General features: G+C 45.3%; 1 protein-coding gene across 3 annotated transcripts in view; it reads left to right on the top strand.

Moving 5' to 3' along the window:
• Sf3b3 (splicing factor 3b subunit 3) overlaps window positions 1–21,906 on the top strand; it is a 64,110-nt gene that overhangs the window by 28,679 nt on the left and 13,525 nt on the right. For all 3 annotated transcript variants that reach the window (XM_077647002.1, XM_077647003.1, XM_077647004.1), the window contains exons 11-17: window positions 648–720; window positions 3,529–3,680; window positions 6,654–6,809; window positions 19,017–19,172; window positions 19,248–19,376; window positions 19,628–19,750; window positions 21,727–21,881. In XM_077647002.1, the coding sequence (XP_077503128.1) occupies window positions 648–720; window positions 3,529–3,680; window positions 6,654–6,809; window positions 19,017–19,172; window positions 19,248–19,376; window positions 19,628–19,750; window positions 21,727–21,881 (944 nt within the window). The remainder of the gene's footprint in view (window positions 1–647; window positions 721–3,528; window positions 3,681–6,653; window positions 6,810–19,016; window positions 19,173–19,247; window positions 19,377–19,627; window positions 19,751–21,726; window positions 21,882–21,906) is intronic.

Genomic DNA, 21,906 nt, shown 5'->3' with positions numbered 1-21,906 from the left:
CACCTCTTGGCTCCCACGGGAGGCCTGCTTCACAGAGCGTGGCCTCCGCGATCAGCACCGGCGTCTGTGTGCGGTTGATCGCGGAGGCCACGCACAGATTTTTAATAGAGTGAGGAGAGGTGAGCTGAGTTGGGAGGAGAGGTGGGAGGGCGATCTTGGAAGGTGCGTCGGCGGGGAAAGGGTAGCTTGCTTGAGAGCGGCACGAAATGGGGCAACATACCGTGCGCCGGGCGCACAAAGGGGTCGGAGGCAGGTTGTCTCGCATCACGGCGCCGGGTTTATGCCGTCCGTTCGCTGTAACCGATCAGTAGGGCTTAATGACATTCGTTATACGTGTGATTTTGCAGCATTGAAATAATGTATATTTTGACAGTCGCACAGGTCTCGTTCGTTATAAGCGAAAGTTCGTCTGCATGTTGCCTGCATGTCGAGTGCACTGAGACACATTGTGCACAACAGCTTCATACTTTAACAAGATACTGAGCTTTTTGACTGTGGTAGCATGTGTAAAGGAAAAGTTCATTGATTTAACCTTCACCAATCTGGTTTATTCCGATTGCCTGCAAACATGCAAAGTCATTTCTGGCAGCAAATGCTTGTGTATTTAGAGGCAACCAAATGTCTCAAGGTGGCATCGTGTGTTGCAGGTCTCCGAAATGGCTGTGTCTGAGCTTCCTGGCAATCCCAATGCAGTGTGGACCGTTAAAAGGAAATCTGATGGTAAGAACTCATCCGTTATCCTATGTGCTTATTTGTTTAAAATTTTCTTTAACAAGCATGTGGTTTTAAAGCTTGTTGGAAGATTTTCTTATCCTTGCAATGTTGACACTTTTGGAGGGGTTGCATTAAAGCTTGAAGCTAGGGTGCTTAATGCCCACCAGTATTCATGCTAAAATGTAGCTCTGAAGCCTAGTATATTGGCTTTTATATGCCTTTAACAAGGTATTTCTTCACTGGTTGCAAAAGCTTTGTGCTGTCTGCAAGTGTTCTCTTTGAACTGCAGTAAAACCTTGTTAATTTGAAGTCATTGGGACTGCGAAAAATATTCGAATTAACCAACCACAGCAAGAAAAGAATAGACCCAGGCAAAAAATTTCGTTGCTGGAACACTCTGCCTTTAGTGAACGAACTTTGCAATTACTATATACTACTGTGTAAAAGCTGACCGTCCAGCTTGTAGCTCTTGCTGGCCAAAAAAAAAGGTAGACGCATACCTCCACCCTGCATGCTTTGTCCCACTGCAGCATTTTGTTTTGTAGTTTCCCACGGGATGGCATCGCGACACACGTGCAACTCAAAGCAACAAACACATAACAATGTAAATACAAAGACAGCAGCCAGAAGCCAATCGAAATAAAAAGCGAAAAAGCAGCGTTCCACCCTGCCTCCACACCCACATGCGGCCAACTGAAAAGTGACATATGTTAGTGTGGGCAGAGAAAAAAGAAAGAGAAATAATGTTGCCCAGTGGCAAACAGAACTGCGAACATTTCTGTAGTTTCGGATTTCGGCACAACGAATGTCCGAATATTATCGGAATCGGAAGTTTGGCCTCGCGCTATCTACTGCAAGGAAGTGGCTACCAGCGCGAACGAGCCGGGTAAGTGGTACACCATTCAAATTTCCTTCAGCGGAACCGATTAGCATACGAATTAACAGCTTTTTTTTTTTTATGCAAGGAGCCCCATGCGTCCTGCTGGGAGCAGGCACTGGCATGGGGCAGGCACTGCCTGGCACTCGTCCAAAATAACCTTAGACCCTGCAAATAGGTCACCTCTGCATATAGGTCGACCCAGAATTTTAGAATGGTCATTTTTTGAAGGTCGACCTAACCCTCTTTTCATGGCACACTACTCAAAGCAGCGACACAGGCTAGCATTGTGCAGTCAACCCGTTACGGGCACATATCAAGGATGGTCATGTCACGAGACACGCACTGGTACTGTTAACGTGCTGGGAGGTGCTTCGATTCCAGCGCCTCCGCTAGACCATGGCCTTCAGAGGCCTTGACCACGGCCAGGCTGAAGAGGAGCAAGAGCGCATGCACCGCTGCTTTCGGTCCGGCCATGTCTTGACGAAGCACTGAGAGCAAGTCACTTAGAAACTGGTATCCATGCCTGCATTGCTGCGTAGCACTTCTCTGCTGGCACGAGCTTCAGCGGTCCACTAGTCAGACCAGATTGGTTTTTGTGCCGAGAGTACTGGGGCTGGGACGCTTCGCATATCGAGCATCGGCATTACTAATCGGCATCGCTCTGCAGCGTTGCCTCTTGGCTCCGAGCGGCCATTGGGTTATCAGTGTGCAGTGAAATCGGGATCGGACATTCTCGCATGGCATCTCAGATCTTCGAATTAACTGGGCTAGTGCATGCCACCACTTTGAATTATCCGGTCAGATTTGCAGTAGGAATTACGGGACCACAGAAATTCTTCTAATTATCCGGGATATTGAATTGACCGAGTTTGAATTATCGAGGTTTTACTGTACTTTATTTGTAAGGAGGTAGAAACACCATTGCTGGCTAGTGTAACTTTTTTTTTGCAAAGAGGTCATCATGTTCAACTCTAGGCTGTGAGAACCGCTTGTTCATAGTTTAGAGAGATTGAGGTATGAAGCTCCTGCATGCTGTTTCCACATTTCAAAAACAGTCTGCCTCAAGGGCGTAAAAAGGTTTCTACTTTTCATGCTTGGTTTGGAAATTCCACTGTATGCTGTCCAGTACAAATACTGTTAAACATCAATAATTCAAACTGTGTAGTTCATTCAAAATCCCAAATAATTTGAATGATTCCTGCTGTCCTGTTATTTCTTATGTAAATTATAGAATATAATTTATACTACTGGGGTGCTGTGCTTGAATGCCCGATCCTGATTTTACCACAAACCTGGTGAAGCAATGGCCCTTCGGAGCTGCGAGCCGGTGCTGTACAGCGATGCTGATGCTTGATATGTAAAGCGTCGCAACCCCAGCATGCCCAGCCATGCTACGGCTTGCTAATCACCAGATAACGGTTTCAGTGTCCCGTGCTCTCGGCGCTTCGTCAAGGCACAGCCAAACTAGAGGCAGCGATGCGCATGCTTGTCACTCCTTTATAGGCCAGCCGTGCTCAAGGCAACGTGTAGTGGAGGCGCTGTCATCTAAGAACTTCCCACCCTTAGTAGCATCAGTGCGTGTCATACAACAAAACCATTCTTGCTCCTTGCCCACAACGGAAAGGCTGCATGCAGAGCCGGCTTGCATCATTTCTTTCTGAGGTGTGCCGTAGTTAGAGGAGTACGTTACCAGCGTCTCCAGGCAATCGTAAAGTTAATCGAATAAACATAGCGCTTTCCTGCAGTGAAACCTTATGCTTGGGTTCCGTTTTTTTCTTGCTGCGCTCTGTTAATTCGAAAAACCACCTAATTCGAATATTTTTCTCTGTCCTAATACTTCTAATTAACGAGGTTTTACTGTACTTTCATGGGATGGCAAATGCTCATTTGTTCCATAAAAAAAAACAATTAATGTTAAATTGATTTTATTGCAGAGGACTATGATGCTTATATAATTGTGTCCTTCGTCAATGCCACCTTGGTCCTTTCCATCGGTGAGACTGTGGAAGAAGTGACTGATTCTGGCTTCCTTGGAACAACACCAACACTGTCATGTGCCCAAATTGGGGATGATGCTTTAGTTCAGGTGTGTCTATTCTTATTTCATTCAGAGGAAATTCACTGCACTGTGATGACTTTGATGTTAAAGGGACTGTGCAATAAATTAATTGAGGTTACATAAAGCAGACGAGAGGTTGCCATTTGATCACTCGTCACCCCAGTGCAAGAATTTTTGAGCTAGCATCAATAACAACCAAGATATAGATGATTAAAAATTACGCTCCTCCTCTCCCTCTCAACTCTTACACGCGGGTCACCAGAAAAAAAATAAAGAAAACAGGTCTGCGACTGTGTCCCTCCTGTGAACACGTGATCCGCTGATGTTCGGTTTACAACTTCCGGTTGCCGCACCCATCGCCCCAGCAACAGCATCAGCAGCGTCTCCGCGGTCTCTCTTCGCCTTTCTGGATTGCAGCGCGCGTCAGATTCTTTTGCTTGCCGTCTGTTGTTGCAGACGAAAAAGACACTGTGGGTGGCTCTGGAACTCCCGACAGAAAGAGGCGGCAGAGATAAATTGAAACCATATGTGCGAAGGCAGTGACCTGGCTCGCGCTTGCCCGAGGGGCTCGCGCGGTGGCACATACAGACGACTTTCACGGCTACCGGAACAGTGCCTGTGACGTCTTGGCTGCCGTGGCTCAGCGAATGACAGCATGTGGTGGCCTGCCAACGTCGCTGAACTAGTGATGTCTATTTTCACAACTTTAGTTGCAAAATCCGTCACTACAAGAACACCAATCGGCCCGCGAATTTTGAAAAACATAGTTTTTAATAATTCATAATAAATTGCCAGCTCAGTTCCGAAGACTCACACTTAGTGTAAATGCTCCTTGGCATCATTTCTAAGCATTGGAAATATTTACAAGCGACTTTTAATTCATTGCATAGTCTCTTTAAATAGGGATGTATGATCACTAAAAAAGAGGGGTGCACAGGTTTATTTGTATACGTATATTCCCCTACAACAAAATTCATAGGATATGCAGAATGGTCAATTGTTTCAGAATTTCTTTAGTTGTGAATTGAGAAAAAGCAACCTGGTAACAGAAATTGGAAATCAATACATATCAACATTTGTGTATAGTAGCAACCCGTTCCCCTTGGCTACACAGCCCAAACTTAGAACATAAATTACAAGCAATGCTGATATCTTACTGCAACATAAATGCATAAATGGTCAGTCCTTGCACATATTTGCAATATGTTAGCTCACAAGTAATGTACTTTATCTTCGTTAAAATTGTGCTGCACCACCAGTAGCTCATTTCAAGCATTGTACTCTGGACGGTGATGGTTCATGTCGAAAAAATATGTTAAAGGTGTAGAAACACTAAAATTTTCTTAGTGTATTTTTGCTTTCGAGTGATGCGTAAGACATTAGTAAACATGAATCACCATATGAAATTCGCTTGCATTCAGTACCTAACTTGTAATTGAATTTATTCTTCCATGCAGGTTTGGTTTTGGTTTCAGCAGTCAAAAGACTTTCCTTATCACAAGTGAGCACAGATCACGTGAGACATACAAAAACTGCAATATAATATCTCTTTGTTCACTTGCAGCCATTCCGGCTTCTGAAGCAGTTTGAATGAATTGAAATGACAAAGCAGTTGTTATATTGCAGTTTTTGTATGCCTTATGTGATCTCATACTTGTGACAGTGCAGCCATTGTGTGGCAGCTGAAACCAAAACTGATACTGCAGAGGGGAGAAAAATCAATTACAAATTATTTATTGAGTGCTGGCGAATTCCATGTGGTGATCCATGTGTACTAATGTGATATGCATCACTACAGAGCAAAAACATACTCCAAAAGATATATTGTCGTCACTCCTTTAATGCAAACTTCCTCTGTCCTCTCACATGTGTTTCCGTCAATTCCTGAGCTGATGCCGCACAAGTATGAAGAACTGTCAGTATACAGTAGAATCTTGATGATACAAACACAGTTGATACAGATTTGTCGTATTCCCCGGCTAGATTACAATGTGTACAGTGTGCAGAATTTCAGGTGTTCTGAACACTCTCCTGTGCCACTATGGATGATATGAATGTATGTCTCCAACATCACGATTGTCAGTGCGGTAGGTGTCAATATCACAGAGCAACAGCATGCGGCCATAAATAAAGCCCTTCAGTCCTAAACAGGTCTCCGTGAGTGCATTTCCCATGCTCCTACATGCGGATTTAGTTTGTTTGCGGAAGAACTGTCAGTATACAGTAGAATCTTGATGATACAAACACAGTTGATACAGATTTGTCATATTCCCTGGCTAGATTACAATGTGTACAGTGTACAGAATTTCAGGTGTTCTGAACACTCTCCTGTGCCACTATGGATGATATGAATGTGCGAGCAGACACCCTCCAGCGCTAAGCGCTGGCCACAGAGTTAGCGCTGCAAACAGTGAGTAGTGGGGCACGGCCCATGTATTGACGAAGTCGAAAGTGAACAGTGATGCATAACTGGCACCGTGATCGCCAGCCGCACGGTACACTCCATGAGCAGTGACTGCCTGCGTGTGGCCCGTATGTCTCCAACATCATGATTGACTGTGCGATAGGTGTCAATATCACAGAGCAACAGCATACGGCCATAAATAAAGCCCGTCAGTCCTAAACAGGTCTCGGTGAATGCATTTCCCATGCTCCTACATGCGGATTTAGTTTGTTTGCGGATTTAGTCCGTGACGTCATCTCAAGTGATAGCGTGCTGCCTATGGCCTGCGGCATCACCTTGAGAGCATATATAAACGATGCTCGTGAAATAAAATGGGATCATTTTGCTTGTGTTACCGAGTGGTTCAATCAAAACACAACACTACCAATTTCGAGGTCACCTCTTGCGACCTTGTGAGATTCGTATCGTCGTGATTCTACTGTAGCTGGTGGCACTCCTTGTGTGGTGCACATTTTTTCTGGTGGGGGGAAATTGCGTGCTTTATTACCTTATCAGTTACATGTTATTTACCCTGACTACTACCCGTTTGCTTTCAGGTGTACCCCGAAGGAATTCGACACATTCGTGCTGACAAGCGTGTTAACGAGTGGCGCACACCAGGCAAGAAAGCAATTGTAAAGTGTGCTGTTAATCAGCGCCAAGTTGTGATTGCCCTTACTGGTGGAGAACTTGTCTACTTTGAGATGGATCCAGTGAGTGTGACTTGTTCTTTAATGTTAAAATGACTTTTGCTGTAAGTGTATGCAGCTTTTTGCAGTGGTGTAAAATAACTCAAATGTTTGCAAGTATTCTTTTTGCGTTATGTGTAATATCAAGTTTATGCAGCTTGTAGGTGGCTAACTTGGGTCTACCCAGATGTGCACCCCCTGCTGCTCAAGCCCAAAAACTGTAGTTGCAGTAGGGGTGCAAACATCACTTAATGGAACTGCTGCTATTTACGATCTTTAAGTGGGGACAACCCTCGTAGACCAGTTTTATGTATGGATAGATTTGCGCCAAATTTTCAGTTTGTGCAATTGTGTGTGCCAATTTCAAAACTGCAAAGGTTTTTCTGCTGCTGCTGACAGTTTGACATATAAAGGAATGCATGTAAAGGAAAGTTTAGTTTAGGAAGCTTTAAACATGAAATCTTGTAGAGCAGATTTCTATCTATAAATGATCTAGAGTCACCAAGGTGTGAAGTAAGTCGTAAATGAGCATTCTAGGACAATTTGGGCTAAAGTTACAGCTGACCAAACTTCACTCAGAAAAAGCTCATAAAGGTGACTGAGACGAATGATTTATTTTGACAATTTTCTTAATGAAGCAGTACAGTCAAACCCAGTTATAATGGAACAGTGTAATTCAATGTGATTTGTTTGATATATGGAATAATTCGAAATACCCGAACAAACTTCAGTTACTGTATTTACTCGAATGTAACGAGCGTTTTTTTACCGAAAGTAGAAAGGAAATGTCACCCCCCGCGTTACATTCGAATACTAGGTTTTAAAATGCTATGAAGAGCACCAAACACACACTATTAAAATCATTTCATGTGTCAAACATGTGCGTTGATCGTACTGGTCATTTGAAATCACGCACTCCAACTCGCCCCGGTCAACCAGTTCGCGAACCACAGGTCACAACTACTAGGACAAAGCGGCAACCTAATTGCAAACACAAAAAAAAAAAGAGACGACGCCAGTGAGAACAAGCCAACAAGAGTCGACGACAGCTAGAGTCACTGGATGGATGGATGGAAGGTAGGAGCGTCCCCTTTGAAACGGGGCAGTGGTTGTTGCCACTATGCTCAGTTTTTTCCTTTATTTTTGTTTACTCTGCTGTAACTTGTTAATACAATTCGCCATTTCCTTTAAAAAAATGTCTTCCTACACTTCAAAACTTATGTCACCTCTCTGCTTTTGTGCCACCAATCCTCCAATCGCTTTTTTGCTAATTTCCACCGCAGATTTATTTACGTGACTATTGTTATCTCTAAACCCTAAGGCCTCAGGAAGAGTGACTGTGCCTGCATCGACATCGGGATGGATACCATCGCATTTTAGGATGAGGTGTTCTATTGTTTCTTCAGATGTACCACACACAGCACATGTGTCATCTTCTTCGTTAAATTTTTTTCTGTAGCTGCGCGTTCAAAGACACCCTGACCTAGCTTCAAAGAGGAGGGCACTGCCTCTTGAGCTATCATTAAACGTTTCCTTCCTGGTCTGCCTTTTCCAGCGTCGATATAGTACCTTCGATGTTTTTAACCTGTCGTTTAATGCTCTTTCTTTCTCCTTCCTCGTCTCTGGCAAACTTACCGGCCAGCTTTCTAGTTCGTTTCCGCCACTTTGTGTCAACGCTCTTTCTGTACAGGTATTTAAATACCTTAGCTGCCCACCTGTTATCGTCCAATTTCCTCAGGCGTTCTTCGTATAGTTCTTTACTCTGAGCTTCCCGTGCTTCGAACGTTGCCCAGCCCATATCCCCCTGTACTGCCTCGTCTGTGGTTTTCCCGTGGGCACCTAGTGCTAATCTTCCGACAGTTCTCTGGTTTACTTCTAATCGCGACTGAACTGCAGCCCTTAAGCATAGAATCGCATTCCCGAAAGTAAGCCCCGGCACCATTATTCCTTTCCAAATACCTCTGAGGACTTCATACCTGTTGTACCCCCACAATGCCCTATGTTTCATTATCCCGGCATCTCTTCGCCCTTTTGCTATGAGAGACTGTTCGTGCTTTTCCGTGTACATATGCCCGTTGTTTACCCATACCCCGAGATATTTGTATTCGGCCACTCGGGGTATTTCATGGCCTTGTATTGTAAGCTCCTGATCAGTTGTGCCGTTGAAAACCTTCACACCTGACTTAGTTGCGCTGAAACTGAAACCTAGACTGTCTCCTTCATCTCCACAGCAATTCACCAAAGTTTGCAAATCTTCCTGGCTTTCTGCTAACAGTACAATATCGTCCGCATACGTTAAACCCGGTAGTCGTTGCTCAACAACATTTCCGCCTAACCTGTATGACAGATCATAACCTAGATTGCTTCCTTGTAGCCTTCCTTCCATACTTATCATATAAAACATGAACAGCAGCGGCGATAGAGGACAACCTTGCCTTAATCCTTTGTGTATCTGGATAGTTGTTGTACTCTTCATGCCTTCCCATGTTATTTCAACTTCATTTTCTCGATATATTTCCTGTAGAAAACTAATTACCTCATGACTGACACCTTCACCTTTTAGTATGTTCCACAGGAGTTCCCTGTTCACGTTGTCGTATGCACTGCTTATGTCCAAGAAGGCTAAATACAGAGGTCTGTTTTTCGCCTTGGTTATTTCTATGCACTGGGTAAGCACGAACAGGCAATCATCTAAGTGCCTACCACTTCTGAACTTGTTCTGAAGTTCTCCGAGTATTCTATTACTTTCTACCCATGACTGCATTTTTATTTTCACTGCCTGCATCACCAGCCTGTATGTAACCGATGTTATCGTAATCGGTCGGAAGGATTTTATGTTCGTCTTATTGCCTTTTCCTTTATAAATCAAATTCATTTTACTCTGTTTCCAGCTGTGCGGAATTTGCTGATTCGTTATGACTGCCTCCAATACTTTTATCAGCGTTTCCTTGCCTCTTGGGCCAAGTTCATTAATTAGCTTGATTGGAATTTTGTCGATCCCTGCTGACGTACATCTTGGAATATTTGCTTCCGCCTTTTTCCATTTAAGATTCGTCAGTTCCACGCTGTTTTCTGTTGTGCGTTCCTGTGTTGCTCCCACATTTGGGGTGATTACTCTATCGTCTTTCTTAAATGACTCAGCTATAACTGATGAAATGTAGTTCACAGCGTCATCTCCCTCTAAACATTTTCCTTCGGGATCGTGAATCTTTTCCTGCTTTCTGTGATTCGCTTTGCCCAGCCAGCTTATGATTCCAGAATTTTCTTGGCCCCCCTTTAGTTGCATCTCGAACTTCAGCCAGCCAGCGATCAGAGGACTGCTTTAATTTAGCCTGTACGAGGACCTGCACTTGCTGTTTCTTTTGTCGATAAGATTCCCATTTTCGGCCTATTTCCTCTTCAGATAACTGCGCCCTCTTTGCTTCTTTGTGTTCCCGTGATGCCAACCGTCGTTCTTCGATGGCCTCCCTAAATTCCTTATTCCACCAACTTCGTGGCTTCCTCTTTCCTCTCCAGCGGTTTACTCCTTTTACTTGTTTTATTTTTGTACTAATGAGGAGTTATAACTTATTATAATTCCACTTTTCCATGGGATGTGTCTCTATTGCTTCCTCTATGCACGCCGCTATTTGCGCTATTTGTTCATCATTTAATTTTCCACACTCTTTTTGACCCCTTCATTTCTCTTTTGAGCAGGGCTCCAAACTGTAGACTAATACACTTATGATCACTACCGACGCTGTACTTCCCCTCTTCGTCTATTTCCATCATTGCGAGCTTGCTATACATCCCCTGCGAGATTAAGCAGTAGTCAATGGTCGTTTGCCTGTTACGGGATTCCCACGTGATTTGTCCCTCACACTTAGTTTCTCTATTTACAATAACTAGGTTGTTTCGCTCACAGAAGTCTAGCATCAACTTCCCGTTATTTTCTGTGTATCCATCCAGATCCTCGATGCGGCCATTCATGTCCCCCAATAGAATAATATTGGCGCCTTCTCCAAACTGCTTTATATCGTCATTGAGACACTTAACTAGATCCGTGTTCTCTTGCCTGCATTTGTCCCCTGTCCCTAAATAAACTACTCCTAGCCATGTCCTTTTACCGGCAATTGTACCCGATACCCAGACATGTTCTTTGCAAGTTGACTTTATTCTTTGCCAATTTGTTCCTTGATGTATCAGCATACCTACTCCTCCTTCCTTCCTCTCCGTTGTTGTTCTGTTGCTCCCTTCCCAGACATAGCCATCAATAAATGGTGGGTCTTCTAGATCCCTGAGATGTCTCGCGTAGCGCGTATACACCTACTTCTTCGTCCTTCAGCTGCTGTTCTATCTCGTAACCACTTCGCTCTCTTTCTACCGCCTTGTATGTTTATGTACCTGATCCTAGTGTTAAATTTCTTTTTTGTAGCTTTCTTCCTGGACCTCTTAGTGGCCATTTTATTGGCGTCAGCCTTCATTGCTACACTTTCTACTTTGCTTCTACCTACCCCTATGCCCTGAGCCGCAGTGGACCCCCTAAAAAAGCTACTGCCCGGCCTGCCAGGCGCCACCCGATCTCGGCTCCTAGCCTTCTATTAAAGTGGATGCCATCTCGTGTAAAGCCTCCGCCAAAGCCGGCTCTATGCACTTCCCTGTTTATGTCTGCCACTTGAAAGCCTTTCTCCTGGCTTAACTTCCATATCTCCCGATTAACAGCCACAACGTCCTTGGCAATTTCTCCGTTCCGTCCTTGCACTTCCGGCACTGTGCACACCACGATCTGGACTTGCTGTGCTATCGCCCTTAAATCGTCAACTCCCTCCGCTAATCTTTCCACTACCTTTGCGGCTTCACCATTCAAGACATCATTTAGTCCCGCCGCTATCACTACCAAATTGCACTCTTCAACATTCTTAGAAAGTTCATTTTTTGTTTCTCTCAGTACTGCGTCCATTTTCCTGCCTGGGAATGCCCCGACTGCTACCCGCTTATCACCCTTTACACGCTCCATTATAGTTCTTTTGCATCTACTCATATTTGAGTCACCACCGATAAGTACTTGGGCACTCGCTTCCTCCATCCTAACTTCCGGTTTATTATGCCGCCTCTTATCTGTGGCTGCGACCTCATTCCTGGAAGTTATCTTGTTCCCCTTCTCTCCATCTCCAACAGACTTCCTAGCTGCCATGTGTGCGTAGCTGTTCCTGTCTGAACCCGCCTGACCTAACTCCTTATCGCTGTCCATGCCAGCGCAGGCCCCATCATCGTGGCTGGCGCTGGAATGTCCGCCAATGTCGCTTCGCTTGGCGGTGTCAGCCATTTTTGCGTTCAACAACTCACTAAGCTGCTCATGGAGTTTGCGCTTCTCTGCCCTCTCTACCTGCAGCTCTTTTTCTAAGGCCTCCATACGTAGCGCTATGCTGGTGTTTACCTCGTCAGCCCTGTCCAGGCGTGCACCTAATACGCAGCATTTGCACATAAAATCCACGCCTTTGGCTTCCTCTACAGATTCGAACCGCGTTTCTTTCAGATTCATTGTCTCACACTCCTTGCATTTAACCTTCAGTTGCTTGACCATCTTAGCAGCACTCTATTATTCCTACCACGAAATGTTAGAAAAAAAAAAACACTTGCAACCACATGCTCAAATAAAATTCTGCCTACCGCTAAAGCCAATCACCTAGAAAGGAATACTAACCACCTGTCTTCTACTAACTAAAGGAATACTAACTACCTGGCGCAAAAGTGAGCCCTGCAGGTCTATAGCTGTCAGGCGGAAAAGGCCCGGCCGTTAGGTCACCGACCTGCTCTTTCGCGAGCACTTCACCTAACTAGCCTAGATTTAAAACTAGCCTAAATCTAAGCTCTCAAAATATTAAAGGAAATAACTCATCGATTTGTCGTAGTCACGTGCTCTCGCAGTCGTCCGTCCGTCAGGTCCCGGTCTCCACGCGTAATCCGAAGAGCACCGAGACAAGCGTCCGCACCGCACGGCTGTCAACTGGCCTTATGAGAGGGCGCCACCTCTTGACAAATCCTCGCAACCTGTCGTGAGGTTGTGTGGCCTCCGTGACCGCAAAATGAAACGGCCATCTCGGAGGCACCGAGCGCTCGCAATCGCCGTCAAGACGCCAGCAAAGGAGCGAGCGATCCCACCGCCATCTGTCTGTTAATCCTTGCAACTGATGCAAAAACGTGGCCACGTGACTAACAGGCAGCAGGGCATGGAGCAGCGCGCTTTGTTCGCTCTTTCTCGTGTTTGGGGCCAGTGCATGTAGTTGTGCGTTCCGTGCTTAGAGTCTTAGGCCTATCCCCATCAAACGGTCAAGTTGTCTTCAAGCGGAATGGCGTGCTCACGCGCTCAGTATACAGTTGGCTTCAAGCGCAACGCTATTCTGCTTGCTGAGAAAGTGGGAAATTCAGCGGCTGCAAGACGTCTGGACGTCAACGAATCGACGATCAGGGGGTGGAGGAAACATCGCGAGGAATTGTTTAACTGCAACAGCCTGCGAAAAGACTTTCGGGGGCCCAAGAAAGGCCGCTTCCTGGAGCTGGAGCGTTGCCTTGAAGAGTTCATTAGCAAGCAATGTTCCCGACTACTTGAAGTAAGCATTGAAATGCTTCAGTGCAGAGCACAGGAGCTTGCGCGAGACACGGGTTTGACCCAAAACCAGTTTAAGGCATCACGAGGCTGGGTGCAGAAGTTTATGCGAAGGGCCGGGTTCTCCCTTCGACGTACGACTTCTGTTTGCCAGAAGCTGCCCGGAGACTTCGAATCAAAACTTCGTGAGTTCCAGCGCTACGTCATCGATCTTCATCGCTCTACCAACATGCCACTTGGACATATCGGCAATGCCGACCAGACCCCCGTGTATCTGGACATGCCTATGTCCAGAACAGTGCACTAGTCTGGTGAGCATGAACTTCTCCTTAGAAGCACATTCAACGAAAAAAATATTATTACTGTCATGCTGGCATGTTTGGCTGCAAGCTCCCTCCATTCATCATTTTTCGCCGGAAGACAATCTCGAAGCAAACTTTCCCGAAAGACGTTATCGTGCGCTGTCACGGAAAAGGTTGGATGGACTCGAATCTTGTCATAGATTGGATTCAAAGCGTGTGGAACCGAAGGCCAGGCGCACTGCTGCATCCGGAAGCAATATTGGTTCTGGACTCTTTCCGAGGTCACCTGACACCCGGCGTCAAACAAAAGCTACAGCATGACCGAACGCATCTCTTTGTTATACCGGGTGGCATGACCTCCATTCTCCAGCCTCTGGACGTTTGCATGAACAAGCCCTTCAAGGATCGCTTGCGACAATTATACTGGGAGTGGATTAAAAGCGGATCAACAACACCTGCAGGTAGGCTGAAATGCCCAAGCGCGTCTACCGTTGCCCACTGGGTTTCAGCAGCCTGGTACGGGCTGCCTCATGATTTGGGCTGCCGCGCATTTAAGAAATACTCAATTTCAAATGCTCTAGGCGGAAGCGAGGACGACCTGCTGTGGGAGGCAGGTAGTGACAAAGAAGAGTGAAGCTGTGATAATGACAGTGACGGCGACAACTGCCGTGAGGATGAGGGTGTATAGGAATGCCTGTTTATCTTGTATTTCAGTAAAGTTGTCTTTGACCCTCAGAACTGTGCGATGTCGGTTCCTCGCGTCACATTCGAGATCTTTCGGTTTTTCTGTCGCACGCCCGAAGTCTACCCTCGCGTTACAGTCATAGCTTTTTTTTTTTTTCCCCTTCTCACACCCGAAAAGTCGACCCTCACGTTACAATCGTGGCTGCGTTACATTCGAGTAAATACGGTATATACGAGGTTATGAACAGTGGAGCGAAAACGGGCTGACGGAAGAAAAACTATGCTAGTCTGCATGAATTCTACTCCAAAAGTAATTTATGGGCGAAAAATGTACACCTGTTTGCAGTAGGCAATGATTTTTTTTTTTTTTTGAACACTGTGTTTAGCTCCATTGATAAGAATCACATTTTCGATGCTCGACATCATTTCAACAAACTCCTATCTGCTTCCCTGTATTCCCGAGCAGTATCGTCGCAGCACATCAGTAGCAGAAACAGCTTTGCGAACCATTGGGCGATCATCTTCCGGAGGTAGCTTTCAGTGGCTCCAGACACCAGAAACAATTTCAGTTTTAACGGACTCGCTGTCCATAAAAACCATAAAAAATTATTAACCATAAAAAATTCCTGGAATGCAACTTCTGTTGGCACGGCGTCTGGAACATCTGCGAATTATTCCCACTGCATGGCAACGCCACTGTCATCTTTCACTGCACTGTGCGCACCGTACTTGCAGCGTCGGCACCCTCATGACGCAGTCCAGCATGATGGAAGCAGTACGTCCTGCCCAGCACAACTGACCATTTCGATCGCTGCCAGCCAATTAATCTTCAGCTCGTCATTAACCCGCAGTTTTCACTAAAGCCACGCGATCTCATGCATCTGGTAGCCTAGTTTGAACTCACGGATAATGCCTTGATCAAGTCTCTGTAAAGCCGCTGTTGCGTTCAGTGGCAGGAAGGAAAGCTGAATGTTTTTGTGCGAGACGCTGCAGCGGTGAGCCCGCTTGTTGCCAGGTGCTTGGAGGGGCTTGCCGCTCTTTCATCGTCATCTTGTTGGATGAAGCACCGGAAAGCAAGCATGCCACAGCATGAGCACAACAGATCAGCAGCACGACTCGTAAATGCTCACAAAGAAAGTGGGGAGGACGACTCGTACCGCAGCCTTCGTAGGCCGGCGACAGGTCCGGAGCTACCCACACGTGCTTGGTCACGTTGTAGATGGCCGCCGAATAGGTGTGCTGCAAAGCGAGGCTGGCTGACAGTCCGGATTTTAAAGGGTCGCTCCTCCTGCATTCCACGGGTTTTGCTGAAGTGGGATCGGGCAGCAGGGTATCATGGTTGCCCTGAGATTACCCGGGGCCGGCACAGCAGGGCATTGGTGGGCGTTCGGTGACCGATCGCGGGCGCTCAGAGTATAATATATCCAATGTGTAGTTCGTTGTAAGAAATACATTTTACATGCATAATGCTAGAAGAACATCGAGTGTTTGATATAAAGCAAATTTCGCTGTATCCGAGTTCGTTATATTCAGGTTTGACTGTACTGCACAGCCTGTGCATTTATTTAACACGAACAGAATTATAGTATTAGCTGATATAGAACTGCAAATATTACTCCTCCAAAATTCTGAATGTGTCAAAAGTGCAGTTTTGAAAAATCAGGGAAAAACGTTTTTGGCATATTTTTGTGATACCAAGGCTAACCAGAAATCACTGCAGTGAGGGCTGGCTGGTTTATAATGTGGACGCACCATTTCCAGTCAACATAAAGCGACGCTGTGATTGCAATCAGCCTCCAACTCTGATACATGCTGTCTGCTCGTCTTACACCTCTAAACATTAAGAAGCAAGTTTATTTTGTTGTTTGTAACGCGGCACGTTGCAGGACGCTGTTTCACGACCACTGCTACAGCTGCACCACAAACTTTGCCGGAAAGCTTGATCAATTGCACCGTTGCTGGCTACCAACGAAAGCTGCTTAGGCATCACTCATCTGCACCGTCACGATTATGCTGCTTGTACGCGGCAGGAATCGCCTTTAGAAGTTCACGTTCAGTTTTCCCTGTTCCACTAAGCACTGCTGACTATGCTAATCAGGAAAATCATGGAGTGTCAGCACTTCGTCAGCGTATCCAGCACGCTTAGATTTTTACCTTTCACTCCCTTTTAGGCCTAGGATGTTGCACAAATCAAAATATTCCACACTTTGCGCTCGATGACACCACCAGCCAATCAAAAGGCGCCATTTTAGTCACTAGCTTTGGAAGACCAATAGCAGCGTAGGTTTTGTACAATTTTGTTCCTTTGTTTTTCGCTACAGTGTCTAGAATGTACTGGCTAGCGTGCCGTGCAGTGGCAGCTCGCCGCAAGAAAGGGGGCACCATTTCCAATATCTGCTAATAGTCGCCACTTAAGGTGGTGCTGCTGCTGCTGATGATGATGAAGGCGCTGCTCACAAAAGGAGTGTTCTACAAAGGATATGGCCTCAAGTATCCTCTATCTGTGTGTCGCGAGCTGACAGTCTTGTTTAGCAGACAATACTGCTTAGCGCAGGATTGCAGTTTGTTTACTGTGATGCATATATGGGGAGTTAATATGTTGGTTAATATAGTGTTTGATAAAAATAAAGGAATAAAACAAATCCGCAACCACGTCTTTTGCTAGGAAGGCGCAGCGCTTGACTGATGACCTGCAAGATACACACAGATAGAAGGCTATAGCTAGATACTAGATAATTAGACAGGTGCCTGAAGCTATACCCTTTCTGGCACACTCCCAGTTAGCAGCGCCCCTATTGTGACAGCCGCTGGCAGTCATTGCTCCCGTTGCCACCTCGTTGCTCGTGGTCTCCAGCCGAGATATGGGAATATAGCCTGAATCGCACCTTTCAAGCGAGACCAAAATGATGCCGGCAGAGCACATAACTCTTGAACTGCAGGTGATAAAAGTTGGGGTGATTTAACCTCTATTTAAAGGATATGCGCATGAATTCACCTCAAGCGCTATAATGCATAAATTATGTGGTATTTTTCAACGAAAATTCGTGGATAGCTTTGGAAAGCCCTCAGGACCACAAAAACAAAAAGATCAAAAATTCTTTTTTTTTTTTTCACCAATTTTCAGTCGCAAAGAGTTGTCCTCAAAATTGAGTGGTAGCAATTATTGTCATTATAATTCTTATGTGCACTCCAGTCACAGGCTCAAAAAGCTTGCTGCACATGATATGAAAACCTAACACCTTGATGTGGGGCAGATTTGTGCTTATTATCTTTCCAAGTTTTCCAAGTGCTTTAGACTAATTAACCCTTTTACTGCCACCACCGAGATAACTCCAGTGACGACACGTGCACACCCCCTGCTTCTCCTAATTAAACTCGTTTTGGCTTTTCAACTCTCTCCTTGCCGTTCCCAATAATACTCGTGTAAAAAAAAAAACATGAAAGAATGTCGTGCCATCTATGGAGAGGCCCCATAAATTCGCATAACTTGTAGGGTAAATTATAAACAAAAGATGGAGTGCATGTTTCTACGTCCGCGTCGCTTCGTTTTTGTCTCAGCAGAGCAGCCATGGCAAGGGAGAGCGCCACATGCGTCATCTGCGCTTTGGCGGATGAAGAAATTTAAGAACTTCTTATGAATTCGGACTCCGATGATAGTGACAATGAGGCAGCCATCCACCTAAGTGCCTTGTCAAGTGATGACAGCGATGAAGAGCCCCTGCCACCGAAAAATCTCTATAAGAAGAGGAAATCCGACTGATGCGATTTCCACTGGAAAAAGACAGTGTTCAGGCCTCAGGAGTATGCTTTCGTCCTATCTTATCATAGTAATGCATACCAGTACGTTACTAGCATAAACTTTCCAGGAAGCTAACATGCAAAAAAAAAAACGGCAGGGAGTGTGCAGCGGTGAGTAAAAAAAAGTGTGCGATGGTTTAGCTCTGGTTAAACCTAGAGTGACGCGATAGCTAGAGCTGGCCGAGTGGAACTTACTCAGTTGAATTGCAAAGTCAGTCTTTCGCCGCTCCGTTTCACTGGGTGTTCCTTCTTCATCTTCGTCCCGCTTGACACGACGCATGCGCACAGCTGTGGCAGCTCAGTTTCGCCGACGCACCACGTGACAGTGTAGTCGGCACCGCCACGCTGAAGGCTCGAAATGCTACCGTAATGTAGCTATCGCTACAAAAACCCGGCAGTGAAAGGGTTAACTGGAAATAGCCATTAAATCCTGGCAGTAACTGCATCTGCAATAGGCGTTGGCAGGCAGAGCACTCGGCTGGTGCCTAAAGGTGACCTCAGCCCTTGCAGTAGAGACAGCTTCCAGCTGAAGCAGCCTGAGAAGCATGTCTGAAGCTATTACTATGTGTAATCAACGGTTCACTCTCTCCAATGAGCAGAAACGCTGGAAGGGGCCATTGACAAGGGAGTGGGGTTGCAGTGCTGATTTATTCATCATAGTCAATCTGCAGAAGTAATCCCATCACTCAATACCAGTGATTACACGCGGTAGTATGTGTATTCTTTTAGCATTTTTTATACTTTTCAGATAAAAACTCATTGCCTTATATTTGCAGGGTGCAGACAACTACGGTGCTTTGCAGTGGTCTTGCTCATTGCTTTGTGTTTTTTTTTTTCTTTCATGGCCTTCCCATTTATTAGACTGGGCAACTGAATGAATACACTGATCGCAGAGAAATGTCAGCTGACATCATCTGTATGTCCCTAGCCAGTGTGCCTACTGGTGAACAACGGTCACGGTTCTTGGCTGTGGGTCTGGCGGACAACACTGTTCGAATCATTTCCCTGGATCCCTCTGTAAGGTTGACACAGCATGTGCATTTGTGGGGTTTTTCTTTGGAAAACATGCTAATGCCTGTTTGTATTTTACAGGATTGTTTGTCTCCACTGAGTATGCAAGCCCTGCCTGCTACTCCCGAGTCGCTCTCTATTGTTGAAATGGGAATGACTGAAGTGGATACCAGTGGGCAAGGAATTCTTTACCTCAATATTGGCTTGCAGGTAAAGTCGTCGTCAATCTGAGTGCTGTAGGATGTCTTTATTTTGAAAGTTAGCACCGTAATTGTGGCTGCACTGCTTGCTTCATTACTGATGCAAGTAATCGGTAAAAGAGTATAGTGGTTGAATATTGATTCGTACTCCAAAATTAACCAGATTTATTTAAGCGTTCCCTTTGCTCACATTCGTGGAGATGTAAATGCTTTCTCGTGTTCCCACCGAACTCTTTTCTCTCTCTCTCTCTCTTTCACTAGAATGGTGTCTTGCTGCGCACTGTTCTGGATCAGGTCACAGGAGACCTTTCAGACACCCGTACACGTTATCTGGGCTCCAGGCCTGTGAAACTTTTCAAGGTTCGCATGCAAGGAAGTGATGCGGTAAGTCCGTAATTATGCTGGTGCCTTTTTAAACTTTTGTTGAAAAGATTAGCATGTTATACAGTCGATCCCGTATATATCAAACAAAGTTTGATATATCGAAAATTCGATGGATTAAAAATGGCAATAGATAAGTTTATCTGTAACCTAGAATGTGCACCCACATTAGTGGCGCACGTCTTGCAGCGACAAGCAGTGTGCTAGCAGTGCACCGCTTGCCAGGAGTCGCTAGGCCTGACCTACTTTGCATTGAAGCTGTTGTGGATGGTGCTTTCAAACTAGCCACTGCCAGTCATAGGTGGGTAGTGCTTGAGGGTGGCCTATCTCTTGTATTCATTTTACATGCCACATCGCTGTCATGCGGTGAAGCCAACCTAATTAATTCCTAGTGGTGGCCCTTGCCTAGGATGCTTCGCTCGTTTTGCTTCCAAAAGTGTTGCGGAAACCAACTGTACCCGAATTTTATAACTAGTGATTATTCAATTCATAGTGTACTGGTAACAGGATTAGACATCTCATGATAGGCAGTGGCTTATTCTGCTTCGATGCAAAGCAGGTTAGCAATAGCAGTGCCTAGTGAGTGGTGTGCTGTCAGCACGGCTGCACATGGCACGTCGCTGAAAGAAGTGCACCGCTAGAGTGTGTGCAATGTATTTCCGCCTCCAGGTTACAGGTAAGCTTTTCTACTACCGTTTTTGACGTATCGAATTACGGATGTATTAAATAATTTTGCAGTCCGCTTCAAGTTTGATATATCCAGGTTTACTGCCCTTCGAAAGTAAAAGTGCAGTGCAAATCGAATAACAAATACTAGTCGCGGAACTGTTAGCAGTTTAGAATATTTGCATACCCCAGTTAAGTTGATTTGTCCTTTCTGTTGTGAACATCAAGTACTTAAAGACAAACTGTAGTGAGGCAATACTGTATTGTGGCTTGGTCTCAATATGACAGTGGCTCTACACATGGCTCTCCTGAGTGGAATGATGTCAAGTTGTCATGGTCGCATTATACATCTTGAAAAGCGTTTTGATGATCTAAAGCAGCCACATTTCCAATGCATCATCTGAAGCAACGAATGGGTTTTTACGCACGTCCCCTATGTAGCACACCTCATCATTGCCAAAATGCCGGCTTGCAGTGTGGTTTTCATACTAATGCTTGCAGAATGAAAGTAGGGTGCTTAATATGTGATGAAAAAACAAAGAGGCCGCACACGTTCGCATTTAAAATAGTGGGGGCCATTCTGGGGCCTGACTTCTAGCCTGAACCTTTTATTCAGCTTGCTGCTGCTCCAGTTCTGAAAGTAGCGTTTACGACATTCGGAAGATCCGGGTTGGGGTTGCCCTAACTCCAGCCATGACACAGAAGGGGCCGCAATTTCAAGGTTTTTTTGTCCCACCTTGGGTGTCCAGTCTGCAACAACAGAAATATTGAGGCTGACATTCACCACCTGCTGTGGGTTTGCTGGGCGCTGAATCCGATGAGAATTCGACACCCGGTGGCAGCGGGTCTCTCGCTGAACAATCCGATTCATATACCGCTTGGTTACAGGGACCACATCATCGTTCACTCCTTCACTTACAGATCAGCAAACCTTTTTTCATTTATTTAAGCATGCTCGTCATCCATCATTACATACCCTTTTATGCCCTGATGCAATAAACTGCTTAAAAAAAATAAATATCATTAAAAGTACATCACTTGGATCCTTTTTGCATGGCAGCTTATTTCATAAATTGCTTTGTAAGTGTAAAACAGATATAACGTTGCAAGTTGTCTGAACAGGATGGCAATGCGAGGTGAAGAAAACCTTTGCTAAGCACGACTTCAAGCTTGGTTAAACCACTTTGGTTTTTATTGTATGAGGGCCAATAGACCATTGACATGTTATGGACTTTCAGTACTAGAAAAGGTGATTCATAACCTTTAAATTCACCGAAAATGATCTTGTAATTTTATGCCTTCTGTTTTCCTAGGCCTTGGCAATGTCAAGTCGGTCATGGTTGAGTTACTACTACCAGAACAGATTTCATTTGACTCCTCTGTCATATGAAACACTAGAATTTGCATCTGGATTTTCGTCTGAGCAGTGCCCTGAAGGCATTGTGGCAATTTCAACAAACACCCTCAGGTAACTATAGTAGTTATTCTCACAA

The sequence above is a fragment of the Amblyomma americanum genome, chromosome 1 (genome assembly GCF_052857255.1).
Source record: "Amblyomma americanum isolate KBUSLIRL-KWMA chromosome 1, ASM5285725v1, whole genome shotgun sequence".
NCBI classification, from domain to species: domain Eukaryota; kingdom Metazoa; phylum Arthropoda; class Arachnida; order Ixodida; family Ixodidae; genus Amblyomma; species Amblyomma americanum.
Note: the sequence above shows the minus strand (reverse complement) of the source record. Positions and strands in the feature narration are given on the sequence as shown.